Source organism: Mixophyes fleayi, chromosome 6, assembly GCF_038048845.1.
Source record: "Mixophyes fleayi isolate aMixFle1 chromosome 6, aMixFle1.hap1, whole genome shotgun sequence".
NCBI classification, from domain to species: domain Eukaryota; kingdom Metazoa; phylum Chordata; class Amphibia; order Anura; family Limnodynastidae; genus Mixophyes; species Mixophyes fleayi.
Genome location: NC_134407.1, coordinates 162,422,619 through 162,438,738, shown reverse-complemented (window position 1 = coordinate 162,438,738; position 16,120 = coordinate 162,422,619). Strand labels below are relative to the sequence as shown.

The 16,120-nt window shown below is 40.6% G+C and overlaps 1 protein-coding gene across 3 annotated transcripts in view; it reads left to right on the top strand.

The window, feature by feature from the left end:
• Window positions 1-5,833: 5,833 nt before the first annotated feature.
• The window catches only part of CALCOCO2 (calcium binding and coiled-coil domain 2), a 54,129-nt gene continuing 43,842 nt past the window's right edge, over window positions 5,834-16,120 (top strand). For 2 of the 3 annotated variants that reach the window (XM_075176980.1, XM_075176978.1), the window contains exons 1-2: window positions 5,834-5,964; window positions 12,910-13,124. In XM_075176980.1, the coding sequence (XP_075033081.1) occupies window positions 12,948-13,124 (177 nt within the window). In that variant the 5' untranslated portion in view covers window positions 5,834-5,964; window positions 12,910-12,947. Of the gene's footprint in view, window positions 5,965-12,598; window positions 12,649-12,909; window positions 13,125-16,120 lie in introns of those variants that run through there. The other variant, XM_075176979.1, reaches the window with a different exon arrangement.

The window sequence follows — 16,120 nt, the reverse complement described above, 5'->3', positions numbered from 1 at the left end:
TAAACAGCAGCAGCATTTCCTTAGCTTTTATATTCAGTGCAGGTGCAGGCTACTTAAATGTGCCTGATTCCTATTGGTTGTTTAACCTTCATATACCTCTGTCCCTGCCACCTGTGCTGGTTATAGCTTTGTCTGACCCAGTGTATGGTTGTTCCTGCAAATCCTGCTGTGAATTCTACTCTAATTCTCTGTGTTTGAACTGGAAGTTCACTAACTCTGCTTTTGACCTTAGCCTGCTTTCTGGAATTTCCTTAGTCTGCTGCCAGCCCTGACTTCAGCCTGTTCTAAGACTTTGTTTTGGATCTCTGCCAGCCCTGACATTAGACTGTTTCACAACTCTGTCTCAGATTACTGCCAACCCCTGTTCTCAGCTGATTATTCCTGCATTTGGACCTTGCTCCTGTAATCTGCAGCATGATTCTCAGTGTCCTTGTATTTTCCCTGTCATCATCCTGCTCTCTGCTTGTCTCCTTTCTGTGTTCCATCTACACCTACAGATACCCTAAGCTGATAAGCCCCTAAAACTACTAATACTACTGAAGTCCTGGGGGTATATTTACTAAACTGCGGGTTTGAAAAAGTGGAGATGTTGCCTATAGCAATCCGATTCTAGCTGTCATTTTGTAGAATGTACTAAACAAATGATAACTGAAATCTCCCCTTTTTCAAACCCGCAGTTTAGTAAATATACCCCCGTGGGGCAACCGAGGATTGGTGAACACATAGCATTCTATAGTAAAGGGAGCTGCTAAAGGTGAGTACTCCGCAAAGAAGAAGTTGGCCTTCTCATTTATAACAGCAATTACGAGGAATTGCGGCAATTGCCTGCACAATTGCAGCCAAAATTATTGGCACTCTTGCGTTTCTTTTTACTAATGTACCATTTCTTACAGAAAATTGTGTAAAATAATATCTTGGTATCCATATATGTATTTCTTTGGTGTGTCGTGGAAAAAAAACACACAATTTTACTAAGTTATAGCTTATTCCACACAAAAATCCTTAAATGGGCTAGACAAAATTATTGTCAATAATTAGAAATAATCGGATTTCAAGCAGGTGATTCTCCATTACTTTGGAATTGAATTCACCTGTGGTGAGTAGTAGGTGACTGCAGTATAAAACTTACTCATTATAGAAGCTACAATAGAGAAAATGACTCATTAATCTGTTTTGCATCACTGTGTGTACGGCAATGAGCATGGATAAAAGAAAGAAAGCCAGAAAGTTATCTGACGAGGTCAGACAGAAGATTGTAGCTAAGCATGCTCAATCTCAAGGCTACAAAACAATCTGCAGAGACCATGATGTTCCTGTTTACGCCATGGGGGTAATTCAATTGGCCTCGTTACTGCCGAAAGTAATGCGGCCTGCACACTATTACCGATATTACGGTAATAGTGTGCATTATTTATTACTGTTAATACGGTAATCGTTAATGCTGGTTTTTGCTCAGGGAGCTGCGAGCAGAAATCGGGGTTAAAATTACCGTATTAATGGTAATAGGTTTAACGCTGCGTTACTTCGGGGGGCATTGAATTCCCCCCATATGTTATTAGGAAGTGTAAGGCCCATGGTACTGTAGCCTTGATCGAAGATTGCAACACAAGATTGTTTGAATGGTGGAGAAAACAACTCGATCTGCTGCCAAACAGATTCAAGCTGACCTCCAGACACAAGGTACAACAGTTTCGACTTGCACCATCCATTGCCAGCTCAATGGAAGGGGGTTGTATGTTAGGGGACCCATGAGTGCCCCACTGCTAAGAGAGAGATAGAAGCCTGACTGGCATTTGCAAAAACCTGAACCATCCAAATTCCTTCTGGGAGTCCAAATAAGAGCTTTTTGGTAAAGAACATCATCCCTATGTTTATGTGAGGCAAAATGAAAAGATAATTTTCCCTACAATAAAACATGGAGGAGGTTTGGCGATGTTTTGAGGTTGCTGTGCTGCATCTGTCACTGGTCTTAAACATGTGCGTGGAATCTGGCCATTACCAGGCCTTTTGGAGCACAATGTTGAACTCACTGTCAAAGCTGGGTCACTGTCGATGGTCATGTGTCTTCCACCAAGATGACTATTCGTTTAGCAGCAGAAATGATGAGGTGTGTGATTTAAAACGATAATCCTTATTTTATAACACAATTGATCAGCAAGAAACAGTATAGCCAGCATATCAGATGCAGACTCAGAATCATATGCAGATGGCTCTGCTACCAACAGGCAAAAGTGCAGGATATAGAAAGTACCAATATCAGAGCAGTGCACTTATTAGCAGGGTATAACAAAGTCCACAGTATCATCATCATCATCAGCAGCTATTTATATAGCGCCACTAATTCTGCAGCGCTGTACAGAGAAATCACTCACATCAGTCCCTGACCCATTGGAGCTTACAGTTCTATCTGCATTCCAATTAAAGAAAACACTTATAAACTGCTCTACAGGTGGTACTTGTCCCAACGAGACTTTCGGCGATTTATCCAGATTCTTCAAAATCTTGCTAAAGAAACTGCGGACAGGATGGTGCTTTCATTCGTATACTCTTTTACACTGTTCCCTTTCATATAGGGAAAATATTGATCGTATATCTGCGCTACTACTAAATGCAGCTTTACTATTAAACCAAGGGTATACACTTCCCCAATAGAATCAACAAATAACAATGTAAATGGTGAAACCTCAAGCGCTTAGGTGTCCTTACATAGTATATATGTGAAAAAAATATATAAATAATACTTAAATTCAATGATATTCAAATTCTTCCTTGTGCAAAGTCACTCCTCATGTGAATAATCATGTGAAATGAAACAAATAACAAAAACACAGCATGATACTGTATACATAATTTGTAAAAAAAATGTAAAACAAAAAATAAAAATAAACAAATATAACCAAATATAATGAATCTTCTTAAGTCTCTTCTCCCTTAGACCCCTTCAGGTAGTGCAGTTACAGGGACAAAACTAAGTATGTGATTTAAGCATATGTGGTAAACTTCCTTCCAAATGTGTCTTTTCACAACATGAAATACTTTTTCAGGATTTTCCCATCCCTCTTGTGATATGATGAGCGTTGTATTTATATCTTTATAATTTTCTTTTATAATAGATGATGATCTTCAATCATGACATCAAAATTGTCCAAAAGGTATTCCAAAAAAACAAAGTATCTTTAATTGTACATGAAAATGGCAAAGATAGTAAAATGTAGTATATAAAAATGTAGTACATAAAAAATAATAAATATACAAAAGTGGACTTCTTGGGTACAAAAATCAGATTTTATTTCCTACCAGACAATATTAGGTTTTACGCAGGGTACAAATCATTGCAAATCCCGGGTTATTTGCATCATTGCTTCCTCTGAATGTGATATCCTAGTAGTTGATTCTTGTATGACCCCTTCAATTCACAGGCCTTTCTATCCGACGAGTTTCAACCTTGTAGGTCTTTTTCAAGGATCCTTGAAAAAACACATGCAAATACCAAGCGACTATAAAAGACACATCAAGGTTGCGTAGCATCTCTGGCTTTGCAGATCGTTGGGCCTTCAGAGAGCCAGACTGTGAGACAGACGTCACGGGGAGGATGTCCAGTTTAGCCAGTAAGTCCTTTCCTTGGTCCAACATTTTGATGAAATGGGAGGCGCTGGCTGCAAAAACCTGAAGCTAGAACGGGAAGCCCCAACGATATTGAAAACTATACTGCCGTAAGGACCTAGTAACAGAGTGTAGATCCCGACATTTTTGGATTGTGGAGGGAGCAAGGTCCTGGAACACTTGGATATCCATTTTCCGGAAGGAGAGAACAAATTGATCTCTAGTGGCAGTCAGGATGTGGTCCTTATTGCAGAAATTGTGCAAGCGAATAATAATATCTTGAGGAGGTAGACCGCTGGCAGGACGAGCCCGCAGGGCCTTATGGGCACGATCCATAAGACAGTAAAGGTCAGAAAGGTCCGGGAGAATGTGTAGAAAAAAGCCTTTAAAAAAGGCTTGAAGGTCCGTCGAGGAGATTTCTTCAGCAATATTACGAATGCGGATATTGTTGCAGCGGGACCGGATCTCAGAGTCCTCCTGCTTCTCCTTCAAAGCCTCAACTTCATTATGAAGGTGGGCGAGTTCTTTGACCATTGCAGTTTGAGAGCGGCAAAGATCATCTGTTTTTGTCTCCAATGTGTCCATTCTATTGTCCAATGAATTTAGTTCAGTTTTGAAATCGTTAACGGCTTTAGAAAGTTCTTGATGGAATACTTCTTTAACCCCTTCCAAGAGGTTAGTCATCAGTGCTTGGATCTGAGGGTCCAAATCAACTTCAGAGAGCGACAGGGAGACGGGCGTTTCTGTGCGTGTCGAGTGAGGAGGAGAAGCTTTATTCTTTAATCCGAAAAAGTTGGCAGAGGACCCTGAGGTCACTTTCTTTGGTTTATTGGACATAATGAAGTTACTGAAAACCGTCAGCCAGTTGAGAGGGATGAGGAGGGCAAGAGAAGATTGGGGAGAGGGAGGAAGTGGTAGGCCGCACACTTACACTGGCTAGTATGAGAGGGGTTTTCTTCAGTCCAGTATGAGTGGGAGAGAGATCACATACTCAGTGTCGGGTTAACGGCAAGTAATTGAGAATCAGTGCCAGTGATGAGGGCCCCAATAGCCAGATGAATTAGTGAACAACAGAGCTTGTTGGGTGCAATATAGAATAGCAATTGGTGTACCCTTAGAACCAATCACTAGATGGCCGTGGAGTGTCAGTGAATAGTTCAGTGCACAGTTGCAGTGAAGCTACCGATGTTACAAGCAGTAAAGGCAACTGAGTAAAATGTCACAGGCAGCGTGCTTGGGCTGCTAACAGAGTAAAGGCACAACGTGAGCCACTAGGCCTTATCTGTGAGGAGTTTGTATGTTCTCCCGGTGTTTCCACCGGGTGGTCCAGTTTCCTCCCACACTCCAAAAACATACTAGTAGGTTAATTGGTTGCTAACAAATTGACCCTAGTCTGTCTGTCTGTGTCTGTCTCTGTGTGTTAGTTAGGGAATTTAGACTGCAAGCCCCAATGCGGCAGGGACTGATGTGAGTGAGTTCTCTGTACAGCGTTGCGGAATTAGTGGCGCTGTATAAATAAATTGTAATAATAATATTATTAGGTTGGAGCCAACCACAGAAAATCTGAAAAGCAGGATGAGGAGACTGACGCCTATTTTCAGGAATGTCTCAGGAGGAAGGGGGAGACCTAGATAGCCCACGACAGTGAGTGTGGCAATATGAAATGGGGTATGCACACTATTGCGGTTCCTAGGTGACCCTTGAAACTAGTCACAGGGTTCGGAGCCGTAACTTAGAATTCTAGCGCCTGGGGCGAGAAAGACATGTGTCGCCCCCCTAGCCCTCAATTTTAACCAAATGAACCTAAAATATTCCTAAATTGCTCCCCCCCTTCAGTGTTGCGCCCTGGGCAATCGCCCCTGTCGCACAGCCCTAGTTACGGCCCTGACAGGGTTAATCTGTATTCTAATCTATTTTAGCCATTTGATAAATATAGCAAATGACATGGGTTCCAGGAGCGACTGTTTGTGCTGCTGCATGATTTTTTCACTATTGAGTAGCTGCCCAAGTCTGCAGAACAGACAAGTTGCATTAATCACACTGTAGAAAAAAAAAAATCAACAAATGTAGTTTCATAATAAACCCAACAAAGTGTTTGCTTTGTGTGTCATATAGAGAATAGAAACATAAGAAACTGTCATTTTAATTACTGTTAGTACAAAACCTACACTGGTGTGTGATTTCCACCCCCCTGACTGTGAGGAAACCCACACACATTGTAACAGAGCCCCTAGGACTTCGTTTAACACATGCAAATCAGTAACACACCCTGCACTTCCTTGTGTCGATTGACCTTCCCCTGTCAGTAAAGTGAAACTGAAAGTTACGAACTACCACAGTTAAACATCTGCGACACGTCTGGTATGTACATATTTATTTATAGTTATATATATATATATCTTAATTAGAAACTGTTTGTCCAGAGCCACAATGTATCTTTAGAAGTGGATGTCCCACTGTTTGTAACATGTCACTGTATATGTTCCTGACTGCAGGCAGAAAGTGGAAAATGAGTGTGAATCAGATGTATGTATATATTTTATCATAAATAATGCTTGCTGTATACCTGCTGTTATCGTTGAATTGTGTCTGTGTTTGTACTCAGTGATACCAGAAAGTATTAGACAATCTAAACATGCCTACATTCCAAGTTGGATATGAAGCAGACATTATTTTGTGGGTGAAGTAATTCAGTGAATGGACAGTGATGCAGCAAAAATGGATGTGGTTTAATTGGAGGGTGGCTTATTCAGAAGGGATGTGATTAGTGTTTAAAGAAATTCCCTGTGACAAGTCTACAATACAGATATATTGACTGGTGGCAGATCTATCATACAAAGTGCAGACCCTGGTGGCCAGTGTAACCTATACTGAGTCCCTGATGGCTACGGTGCAATACAAAGCCCATTCACTGATGACCCTTGTACAATATATAGCCCACCCCCTGGTGACTTGTGGCATATTATTTAACTCCATCCGTTATCAAGTTTGATCTAGTCTCTGTGGTGCTGAATGCCTATTATAATGGCTGACAGGGCTCAATTTCCTTCACTGAACTGTGGTAACCAATCGGAGTCCTGTGGATGATAAGAAAGTGGGCATTATCAGCCATAATAGAATAGATTCCTAGCGTTCATCTGGGGCGGATTTGTCACACATTTCACTGGGACCTCACTGCCTGCTGTCTTTTCTTAATTTTTTTCCCTTCCAATATAGAAAACAAAAAAAAGATTTATTTATTTTTCACCATAGAGGCTGGCTCATAGGGGCTGGTCCGTGGCTGCCTATTATGTCTCAATTTCAAGATAGGCGCCGTGCAGTTTATGGCTACAGCATACTGTCCCCTACTTCCTCTCTGAATACCCCGCCCTCTTACTTCGCACTACAGTGCACAGTCTCTGTCAAACCCACTACATAATTGAAACAGGGCAGATCACTTGGTTTATGAAAACTATGGGACAGAGGAGGTCATTTGGTTTATGATAACTCTGATGAAAGTAGATTAGTCTAAAGGTGGAACCGAAGGCTTAATAAGTAAAAGTGTCAGCTCTTTGCAAAAAAAACCTTTATGGTGGCATAATTGATAAGACAATCTTAGTCTGTGGCATAGACAGGGAAAGTTTTAATCATTTTAGACAGACCAGGCGGTTGTTTTTGAACAACCCTTTGTCACACACGTCACGCAGACTCAGGTGATAGCTGGAATGTGACATCGTGCGGACACTAGGATGCTCTCTGTATGTGTGTATATGGCAGTCATATGAATGTTCTCTATTTTATGGCAGGCACAATAATTCTCTATGTATTGTACAGCAGATACTAGGAAGCTCTCTTAATTGTATGGCGGTTGTAAGAATTAGAGATGGGCGGGCTCGGTTCCCCGAGAACCAAACCCACCCGAACTTTGCCTATCCGGGTACTCTCCCGCCCGCTTGGATTCCAAATCGAGGCCGAACGTCATCGTGATGTCGTCGGATATCGGGGCTCGGTTCTCGCGATAATTGAAATACATAAATACCCGCCTCCACAGCAATCCATCGCCATTTGACAGAGGGACAGAGCAGGGTGTAGTCACAGGCTGATTAGAGCAGGGACAGAGAATATACCTTATTCTTCATCCAATTCTGATAACAATTCTGATTACAGTTCTCATAACAATTGATAGAGATGAGAGGGTGATAGAGGAGTCTTTTTTTTTTTTTTAATATTTGGCACTACAAGTGCTTTGGGGTGTCCCCCATTCTTTTGCATTAATATTTCTTGCTGTCAAAAGTCCTGTTTGTCAGCAGTCTGAAAAAATTATTTTTAGCACTCCAAAGTGCTTTTGGGGTGTCCCCCATTCTTTTGCATTAATATTTCTGGCTGTCAAAAGTCCTGTTTGTCAGCAGTCTAAAAAAATAATATTTAGCACTCCCAAGTGCTTTTAGGGGGTCCCCATTCATTTTCATTAATATATCTGGCTGTCAAAAGTCCTATTTGTCAGCAGTATCTAAAACAATTTGTAGCACTACAAGTGCTTTGGGCTCATAATGGATTCAAAGCAGTCCACATATAAGCAGAAAGAGCAACCAGGTTCTGTCACCAGTCCTGATGGTAGTGTTCCCAGTACGTCATCTGGGAAAGGCGATGTCAAACTACACAGTCTTTTGAAATCAGTCAAAAAGACACACACCTCCAAAAAATTTACCATGTTGAAGGGAAAAAGAAGTGTAACTGAGAAAAAGTTAAGTGCCGATAAAAAAAAAATTGCCAACATGCCATTCTACATACGCAGTGGCAAAGAAAGAATGAGGCCTTCGCCTTTCTCTATTAGTAGCAGATCAAAAAATGTTACTGAGCCTTCTTCTTGTACGGACACTCGTGACAAAGCAAAACCAAGTAATTTGGAGTCTAAAAGTGGTGCACAAGTACTGTTACGCATGAAAGCCGAACTGCAAGAAAACAGTAAGGCATTAAATGATAATGTATGCTCTGAATCAGAAATGACACCAATCCCTGTGGAGAGTCCATCCACCAGTGGTATGTGTAATCGTGAGCATTCAGTTAGTGACAGTGTACCCATAAAGAAGGTTCCTTTCAGCAGTTCTGCTGATGTGTGCCTTAACAGCCCGAGTGTAGTCGGTGATACACCAATTGAGGATGCCACTTTTGAATTAGAAGAGGATGAGGGGGAGATTTGAATAGTTTTCTATTTTACTCCTAGTGGAGAGGGGGTCTGATGCAGACAGATACCAAACTACCTTGGTCCAATTATTTTTACTTTCTAATTCCACAGTCTATGCAGGCTGCTTTTTTTCTATTCAACTACAAGTGGAGGTTGTAATATACACCCAAAGACGATGTCTACATTGCCAATAATCAAGGATGGAGAAGGTAGACATCCAGGTTTGTCTGTATAATTTACAGGCAAGTGTTCGCATTAAGTACGGCCTACGAGGGATTAAACTGTTTTTTTCAGAATTTATTAGCTTTAGAATTACCTCACTTGTCCAAGAAACTAGTGGAGCACTAAAATAGGTTATTTTAGACCAAAAAAATTGTATTTTTTACAAAAATGGCAAAACAAAACCAAACAAAACCAAAATCAAAACCAAAACACGCAATGACGGTTTGGCAAAACCAAAACACGACGGTAATCCAGATCTAAAACCAAGGTCAGTGAGCATCTCTATTAAGAATGTTCTTTTTATTGTATGACATTCACTATTGTCTATGTATCACTAATACTGGCCAAATTATCATACAGAACAGTATAAACATTGCAATACTGTGACTGGATCACTTACAAGTAGCTTATGGTATAAATTTATTTAGAGGAAATAGGGCATGGCTCTTATATAATTGCAAATGCACTTATTTTTAATATTGTGGGTGTTTTATTTCTCAGACCAGGGGAATAAATTTGTTTCTTGTTTAACCTTACTAGAGGAAATGCATTATTTCTGGAGGTATATATCTGATACAATAAGCCTTTGTGGATAGAAGTATTTTGTGTATTGTAATGTGGGGAAATTACTTTTTTGGGGGGTTTGTGCCTTTCTTTGGGAATGTGTATTCTGCGACTGTCTGAAGAAAGGATTCATGTTAATTAGACCCTTTGACTTGCTAGTAGATTTCCTGCCCCTGAAATAAGATGCAGGAAATCACAGCAAAGTTTTAGGATATCCCAGATAAGTGTGAATATAGTTAGTTTTGCATTACAGGTTAATCCATGTTTTGGTAAACAGGTTACATCCTGATTCTAAAAATAGCTCAGACCTCGAGGGGGCTGGCTTACCCAGTGAGGCTGTGTTCAAATGTGTATAAAAACAGCACTGTTTTTTATTACAAGTTGTTCTTCTGATTTCATCTGACTTTAGCACTGGTACCTCCAATCAGTGTGAATGCAGCTGTTTCTGAGGTTTGGACCCAGCTTTTCTGGTACCACCGCCCTGCCTGCTACCCTGCAGCTCTGGTCAGTGTGATAGGACAGGGGGGATCCATCCACAGCAACCCTGATCCATAGTAAGAGGTCAGGAATACCAGCCCAGGTACACCAGTAACGGGGTACACTCGCAGCATTAGTTACCCAGAAGAAACTCGGTACTGGATGTCGGTAAGGAGTACAGTGGTGGCAGCATTTGTAAGTCCCTCCTACTGCTGCAAGAGGGCGCATTTGGGATAACGAAAGGGAACGGTGGCAAAGTAAGCCCAGCAGGTTTCCAGCAACAGACAGGGTGGCATAGGCGGTCCATCCTGTCACAAATACATTTTGCATGAAGTTTCCATGGGACTATTTCTGTTTAATTCGATAAAAGCAGTTTTTTAATTGCTGGTGCTAGTGCAAGTAATCACAGTTATATATAAAAGTATGTATTTTTTTTACCTTTGAAGGTATAGATAGTGAACCGACTTCTTGGAGATAAGGCATACCTCCCAATGGTCCCGATTTTGGAGGGACATTCTGATTAGTGGACCACAAGTGTGACGGGCTTTAATAGGAAAGTGGGTGGAGTTTCACTCAAAAGTTTGCCCATTTCTGGGCAGAGTTTGATCTGAACAAGGGCAGGGTTTATTTTGTTCCACCTTCGGGATTATAAATGCTGGTAGGTATGGATAAGGGCACACACATCACTATAGTTGGGACACCCTAAAATTTTGCATATAGGTAGGCAGAGGCAATGTGTTTTTTTCATTTATACTTCTAGGGAGATTTTTGAACCAGTGGAAGACACAACTACTATTAAAGTAATGCTAAAACCGACGTGGCTAGGCCTACTGGTGTAGAAAGTCTGCCTACATTAGTGTTAGCCCTGCCTAGCGTTGATTTGATCCCACCTACATGAGGCCACTTTCAGAATTCTTTTCAGGGACACTTTAAGTTCCCAATCCGCTCCTGCGTTTAGCTGCCTGTTCTGCACTAAACTCTGCTGTCAGAGCTTAATTCAGGGGGAGAAAATGAGCTACAATCAGCCTATAGCTAAGGAGTGCATGTATTGCTATATAGTGATTATTATATTTAGTGATAGCAGTGGTGTTGGGGAACTTTGAATGACCTTATCTCTAACCCCTGTTCTTAGTCCCAGACTAAGAGATTTCACTGTGGAGGCAGGAGATAGGATTAAAATGCTGGAGTCTCCCACAGACAACAGAAGAGTTGGTAATAGGGTGCAATCTACCCCCAAATAGGAAAGGGACTTGGGGCATTTCTATATAACGTACAGTATTGAAAGGCTGCTGTTTTGGCAATTTCTCAATAAGGGTAGGGTGTCATACACAGACTGACCCCAAACTGCCTTTGTCCATTTCAATTTATATTGTACAGTCTATTCCGGCTGAATTTTTTACTATTTTCTACAAGTGGAGGGGGACCTATACAGACAGAAACCAAACTGCCTTTCTGTAGGGTGTAATATACACCCAAAGACGATGGCTGCATTGCCAATAGGCATAGATGGAGAGGAAGTCAATCTGGTTTGTGTGTAGAATTAATGATGGCCTACGAGGAATTAAACAGTTTTTTTCATAATTTATTAGCTGTACAATTACCTTACTTATCCAAGAAACAGGGGGAGCACTAAATTAGGTTATTTTAGGCCCCAAAAAAATGATTTTTATACGAAATTGCAAAACAAAACCAAAACCAAAACCCGAAGGTAATCCATATCCAAAACCAAAACCAAAACACGGGGGTCAGTGACCATCTCTAGATTTAACTCATGGCAACCAAGGAGACATTAGCTTTTATTCTTATGACCTCATTAGTTTACCATTCCAGTGCCATTCTGCTCTTGAGCAAAGATCCCCCCCCCCTCTAGGCCGGGTGAAGGGTACTAATTGCTCTAGGCGACCCTACCCCTTATGCGTGCACGCTCAGTAGTCTCTCCCCCCCTGGCATTGAGCCCCCCACCACTTCTTAGTTTGTGTGGAAAAAGCAGGGTGGTTGCCAGGCAGAGTAAGGGGACGTCACTCTCAGTGCTACTGTCGGCTGCCGCTGCTTGTTCTGTGCTTGCGGCACCTTAATGTTTGTGCCATAGGCATCCGCCTTAGTTCATCTAATAGTGCCGACTGCCATGAATGCCCCAACAGGGGAGAGACAATGACAACATTGCACTGCACTCATCCAATGACGTAGTTGCAGCACTTTGCCATGGACTTGTCACTTGAACTTTGGCAAATGTGCCTTAGAGACTCCCTAATGACAATAGCACTCTATGCAAATAAGAGGAAGGTGAAAGGAAGCATTATAGGTGTTTATACATTGAGATGGCTTCCATTGGTGATCTGAGGAGAGGAATGGAAAATGTCTTACAAACCATAATATGAAAAGCCATCTATATAGCCTAAATTAATGTGTGTTTTCTATCTGGATGATGTAATTTGAGCTTGTTTTCCGTCTCTTTAACTTACAAGACAACTATTTGGTTTTCCAGGCCTCAGAAAAGGGAGTGGGTTAGACAAAAATAGCCAGGAATTTGGCTTTATATCAAGTTGCACTTTCATTTTGTTCTTCTGAGATCTGTTTTTATCTGCATGTATTTCTTTGGATGACCACTCAACTAGTCAGTGAGTACTATTCAGCTACTATTCTATGTATATTTAAATTGATTTCGGATATGTATCTATGAATGTCAATTGAATCGGAAGTTAACTAAATATTGACCTTGAAGTTTGTTGTGTATGTACACTAACTGGTGATAAGTCTCTGTCTGTACATGTACACAGTGTACGCACACCAGTTATGTATTTGTGCACTTTTTAAATACATTATATAACAGCTATTAACCATTTGCTTATGTATAATTGTTACTCTCTGCCTGTCTGTAGAAAACGGTGACATTGGTCAGGAGACTTAACCTTTAAACATGGATGAAACAGATGACCCGCCCACATCAATTATTCCACCTGTGCACAAACAGTTTTCACAGGTGATCTTTACAGATGTGTCAAAAGTCTACACCCCAAACACTGATGTAAAGTGCAAATATTGCAAAGAAGAAAACTTCAACCCTGGCCAGAAAGCCTGGATTGGAATCTTTAAGGTAAGTCAGTACTAATATTATACTGATGTGTGTTTTTTAATTTAGTGTTTTAAATTAGGTTCACTCTAATATAGGGTTTACCTGGATTTTCCAGGATCTTTATCTTCAGTCCAATTGACTGTGGATCATTGATACATATATATTAAACGTAATGTGATACTTATCTGGCATATTGTCGAATGTCTTATTCTGCACGATAGGAGATCTCCCGCTAATTGAGGTTTTTATTTAGCAAATACCAATTTGATTTATAGCAGCGCGACCCTCATTTATTGTTGTTTGTGTTTTCTACTAATATTATACTATTGTAAATGCTATAGTATTTTATAACTCTTAAAATGGCAAAAATAGAAATCAGGAAAAATTAGGCTACCCTCCAATGAACCCAAGATATGCTCCTATCTACCCATCCACTGTCCTTTCATCATTGGTCATTATTACTATTGCTTTTTTATAGAGTGGCAATTGTATTACACAATTTATATCAGTCCCTGCCCCATTGGAACTTAAATTCTTGATCCTCTGACACACACACACACACACACACACACACACATACACACATACACATGGACACTCTGTTTTTGGACTGTGGGAGGAAACCAGTACACCCAGATCAGGGGCGCACGCAAAAAACGAGAGGGAGCTGCTCCGTTTCGGCAGCGCTGTCCTATACAGCAGCCGTGGCGCTGCCAAAGAAGCGTCCGCGGCGGTGTTTCTTTGACAGCGCCGCGGCTGCTATATAGGACAGTGCCGATATGGTGAGCACTGAGTTAGCGCAGGGGGGGTTTCTGGAGACTCAGAAACCCCCCCCCCCTGCGTGCACCACTGCAGATGAAACATTTACTGGAATCAAATCCATGACCCCAGCACTGTGAGGCAGCACTAATAATCACTGTGCCACAATGCTGCCCTATGCATGTAATCTGTTAGCTACATCCCTTTTCACATGGGTATTTAAGAGTGTTCTGTGAATGTGTGTGTATTAGTGTATGCACATACCTCCCAACTTTGCCTACATTTCAGCATTTGTGGGTGGAGTTTGGGCGGAACAACGGTGGGGTTTAATTTATCTCCTAAAATACTGATTGCTTTAGTCTCAATAATCATGAGTGAGGGGGCCTTGTTTAGAGTACAATTTTGCGACCTGAACATAAAGGTAAAAAAAAATCGCCCACATAATTACAGCCTAGTGTGATATGTTGAACTAGAGTGCGGTATGTATTGCAGTTTAAATAATATATATTTCAGTATTTGTGACTTTGGGATCTCTAACACATTAAATCATTTCTATTACTAACAGTGATCCCCCATATGATAATAGAAAAGACATATAATATACTTTTAATATTGTTATTGTGACACTGAAGACTGCTCTGCTGACAAAACAACTGAAAGTTCACGGCAGGAAACCCCGCCTTTCTGTAATCTAAACAGACTTCAGTGTATTCTCAAAGCCTCAGTGCCTCCAAGGCTTAAATGTACAAGTTTCTCTTGTTTTTTTTGTTGTTTTTTTTTTTTAACTTAAAAGGTTTTTATTAAGTTTTTAGTAAAAGAATATATAGCAAACATGGCAGTTACACCAGAGTACAGTGCATAATGTAGATCCAATAAATCAGTCAGAACTGCCCATAAACAAACAAAAGTTTCTCTTGTTTTTTAAACTTTTTTCTACAGAAGGCAAACAGTTGTCATTTTCAAAAATATTTATCATCTGGACTGCATGAATTTCTTGTTAGGTCACAGTAAGTGGCCCTAACTAAAAGCTTTAGAAATTAATTTTGTTTACAAACATTTAATTTCTTGCTAAAACAATAGTGCTTCCTTCCAAAAAAACGTAACTCTGAACCTACCTCTTCCTTACAAAAACTCATCTAACTTACTGCGATAAAAAACTTGTTATTGCTGCAATTCATCTTTAAAATCCAGCCTGGGCATTTGAGCAGTACTCGGTTGTTTTGGTGTTACTGGTCCACAGCGGCAAGAGAACTTTCTGTTTTTTTAAAGATGTAGGGCTTTTCTCCCTTTGGTAAATAGGTGGTCTATTTATCATTGTATTGACAATCTCTGGAGAAAACTTTTATTTCTATTGCTGTTCATTGCACCAATGAAAATTAAGTTTTCTCCATTATTCAAGAATCTCTGGAAGAGACAATGGCAGTGAAAACTGCATGGCCCAGCAAAGTATTTCTTAGCATAGATTCATAAGTCTGTGCTGTAATGATCCAGCAGACAGGGCATTTCTTCAGTGTGGGAGGCAGAGGACATGCTCCAGTGATAGCAATTTTCTGAGAACTTTAAACCCCTTCACCATTTAACACACAAGTTCCCCTGTTTTTCTATTTAACTCTGCTTTTATTTAATTTTAGCACATGTATTGATCCCTGCTTTGAAACGGTTAATGGGAATATTTAAGACGCACTGCTTAATATGAAAGATGTGTGACCGTGACTCATGTGACAGGGAGGGATCACATGAACCCGCCACACATGCGCTTCGGAACAGAGCTGACAGTAATGGAAAGTTTCAATTACGTTAATGCGGGCGTACATACACACATGAAAAAAAAGAGAAAAAAAATATTTTCAGGCATTGGTAAATAGCGTTACTGAGCACCCCCCCAATACACTATTATGGGGACTGCTCATTTAAACGAAGACAGATGCAAAACAGCAGATATCTATTATATATGCTGCAATGCAATGATCATAAATTTTGCGGTTAAAAACATTTTTGGGGATTTAACTGAGGATTTATGTTTGAAAAATAGGCCCCTAAAGAAGTTGATTCTCCTCTGTAATCTTTTCACTACTTGCTGTGTAAGCTACAGATTACCCGCCCAGAACATTGCTGTGCCGAGACATTGCTGTGCCGCCTCAGCTAACAGTGATTGACAGGAAGTTGTGCAACCAATACACAGTATGCCATATAGCTGTGCCTCCAATACACAGTATGCCACATAGCTGTGCCTCCAATACACAGTATGCCACATAGTT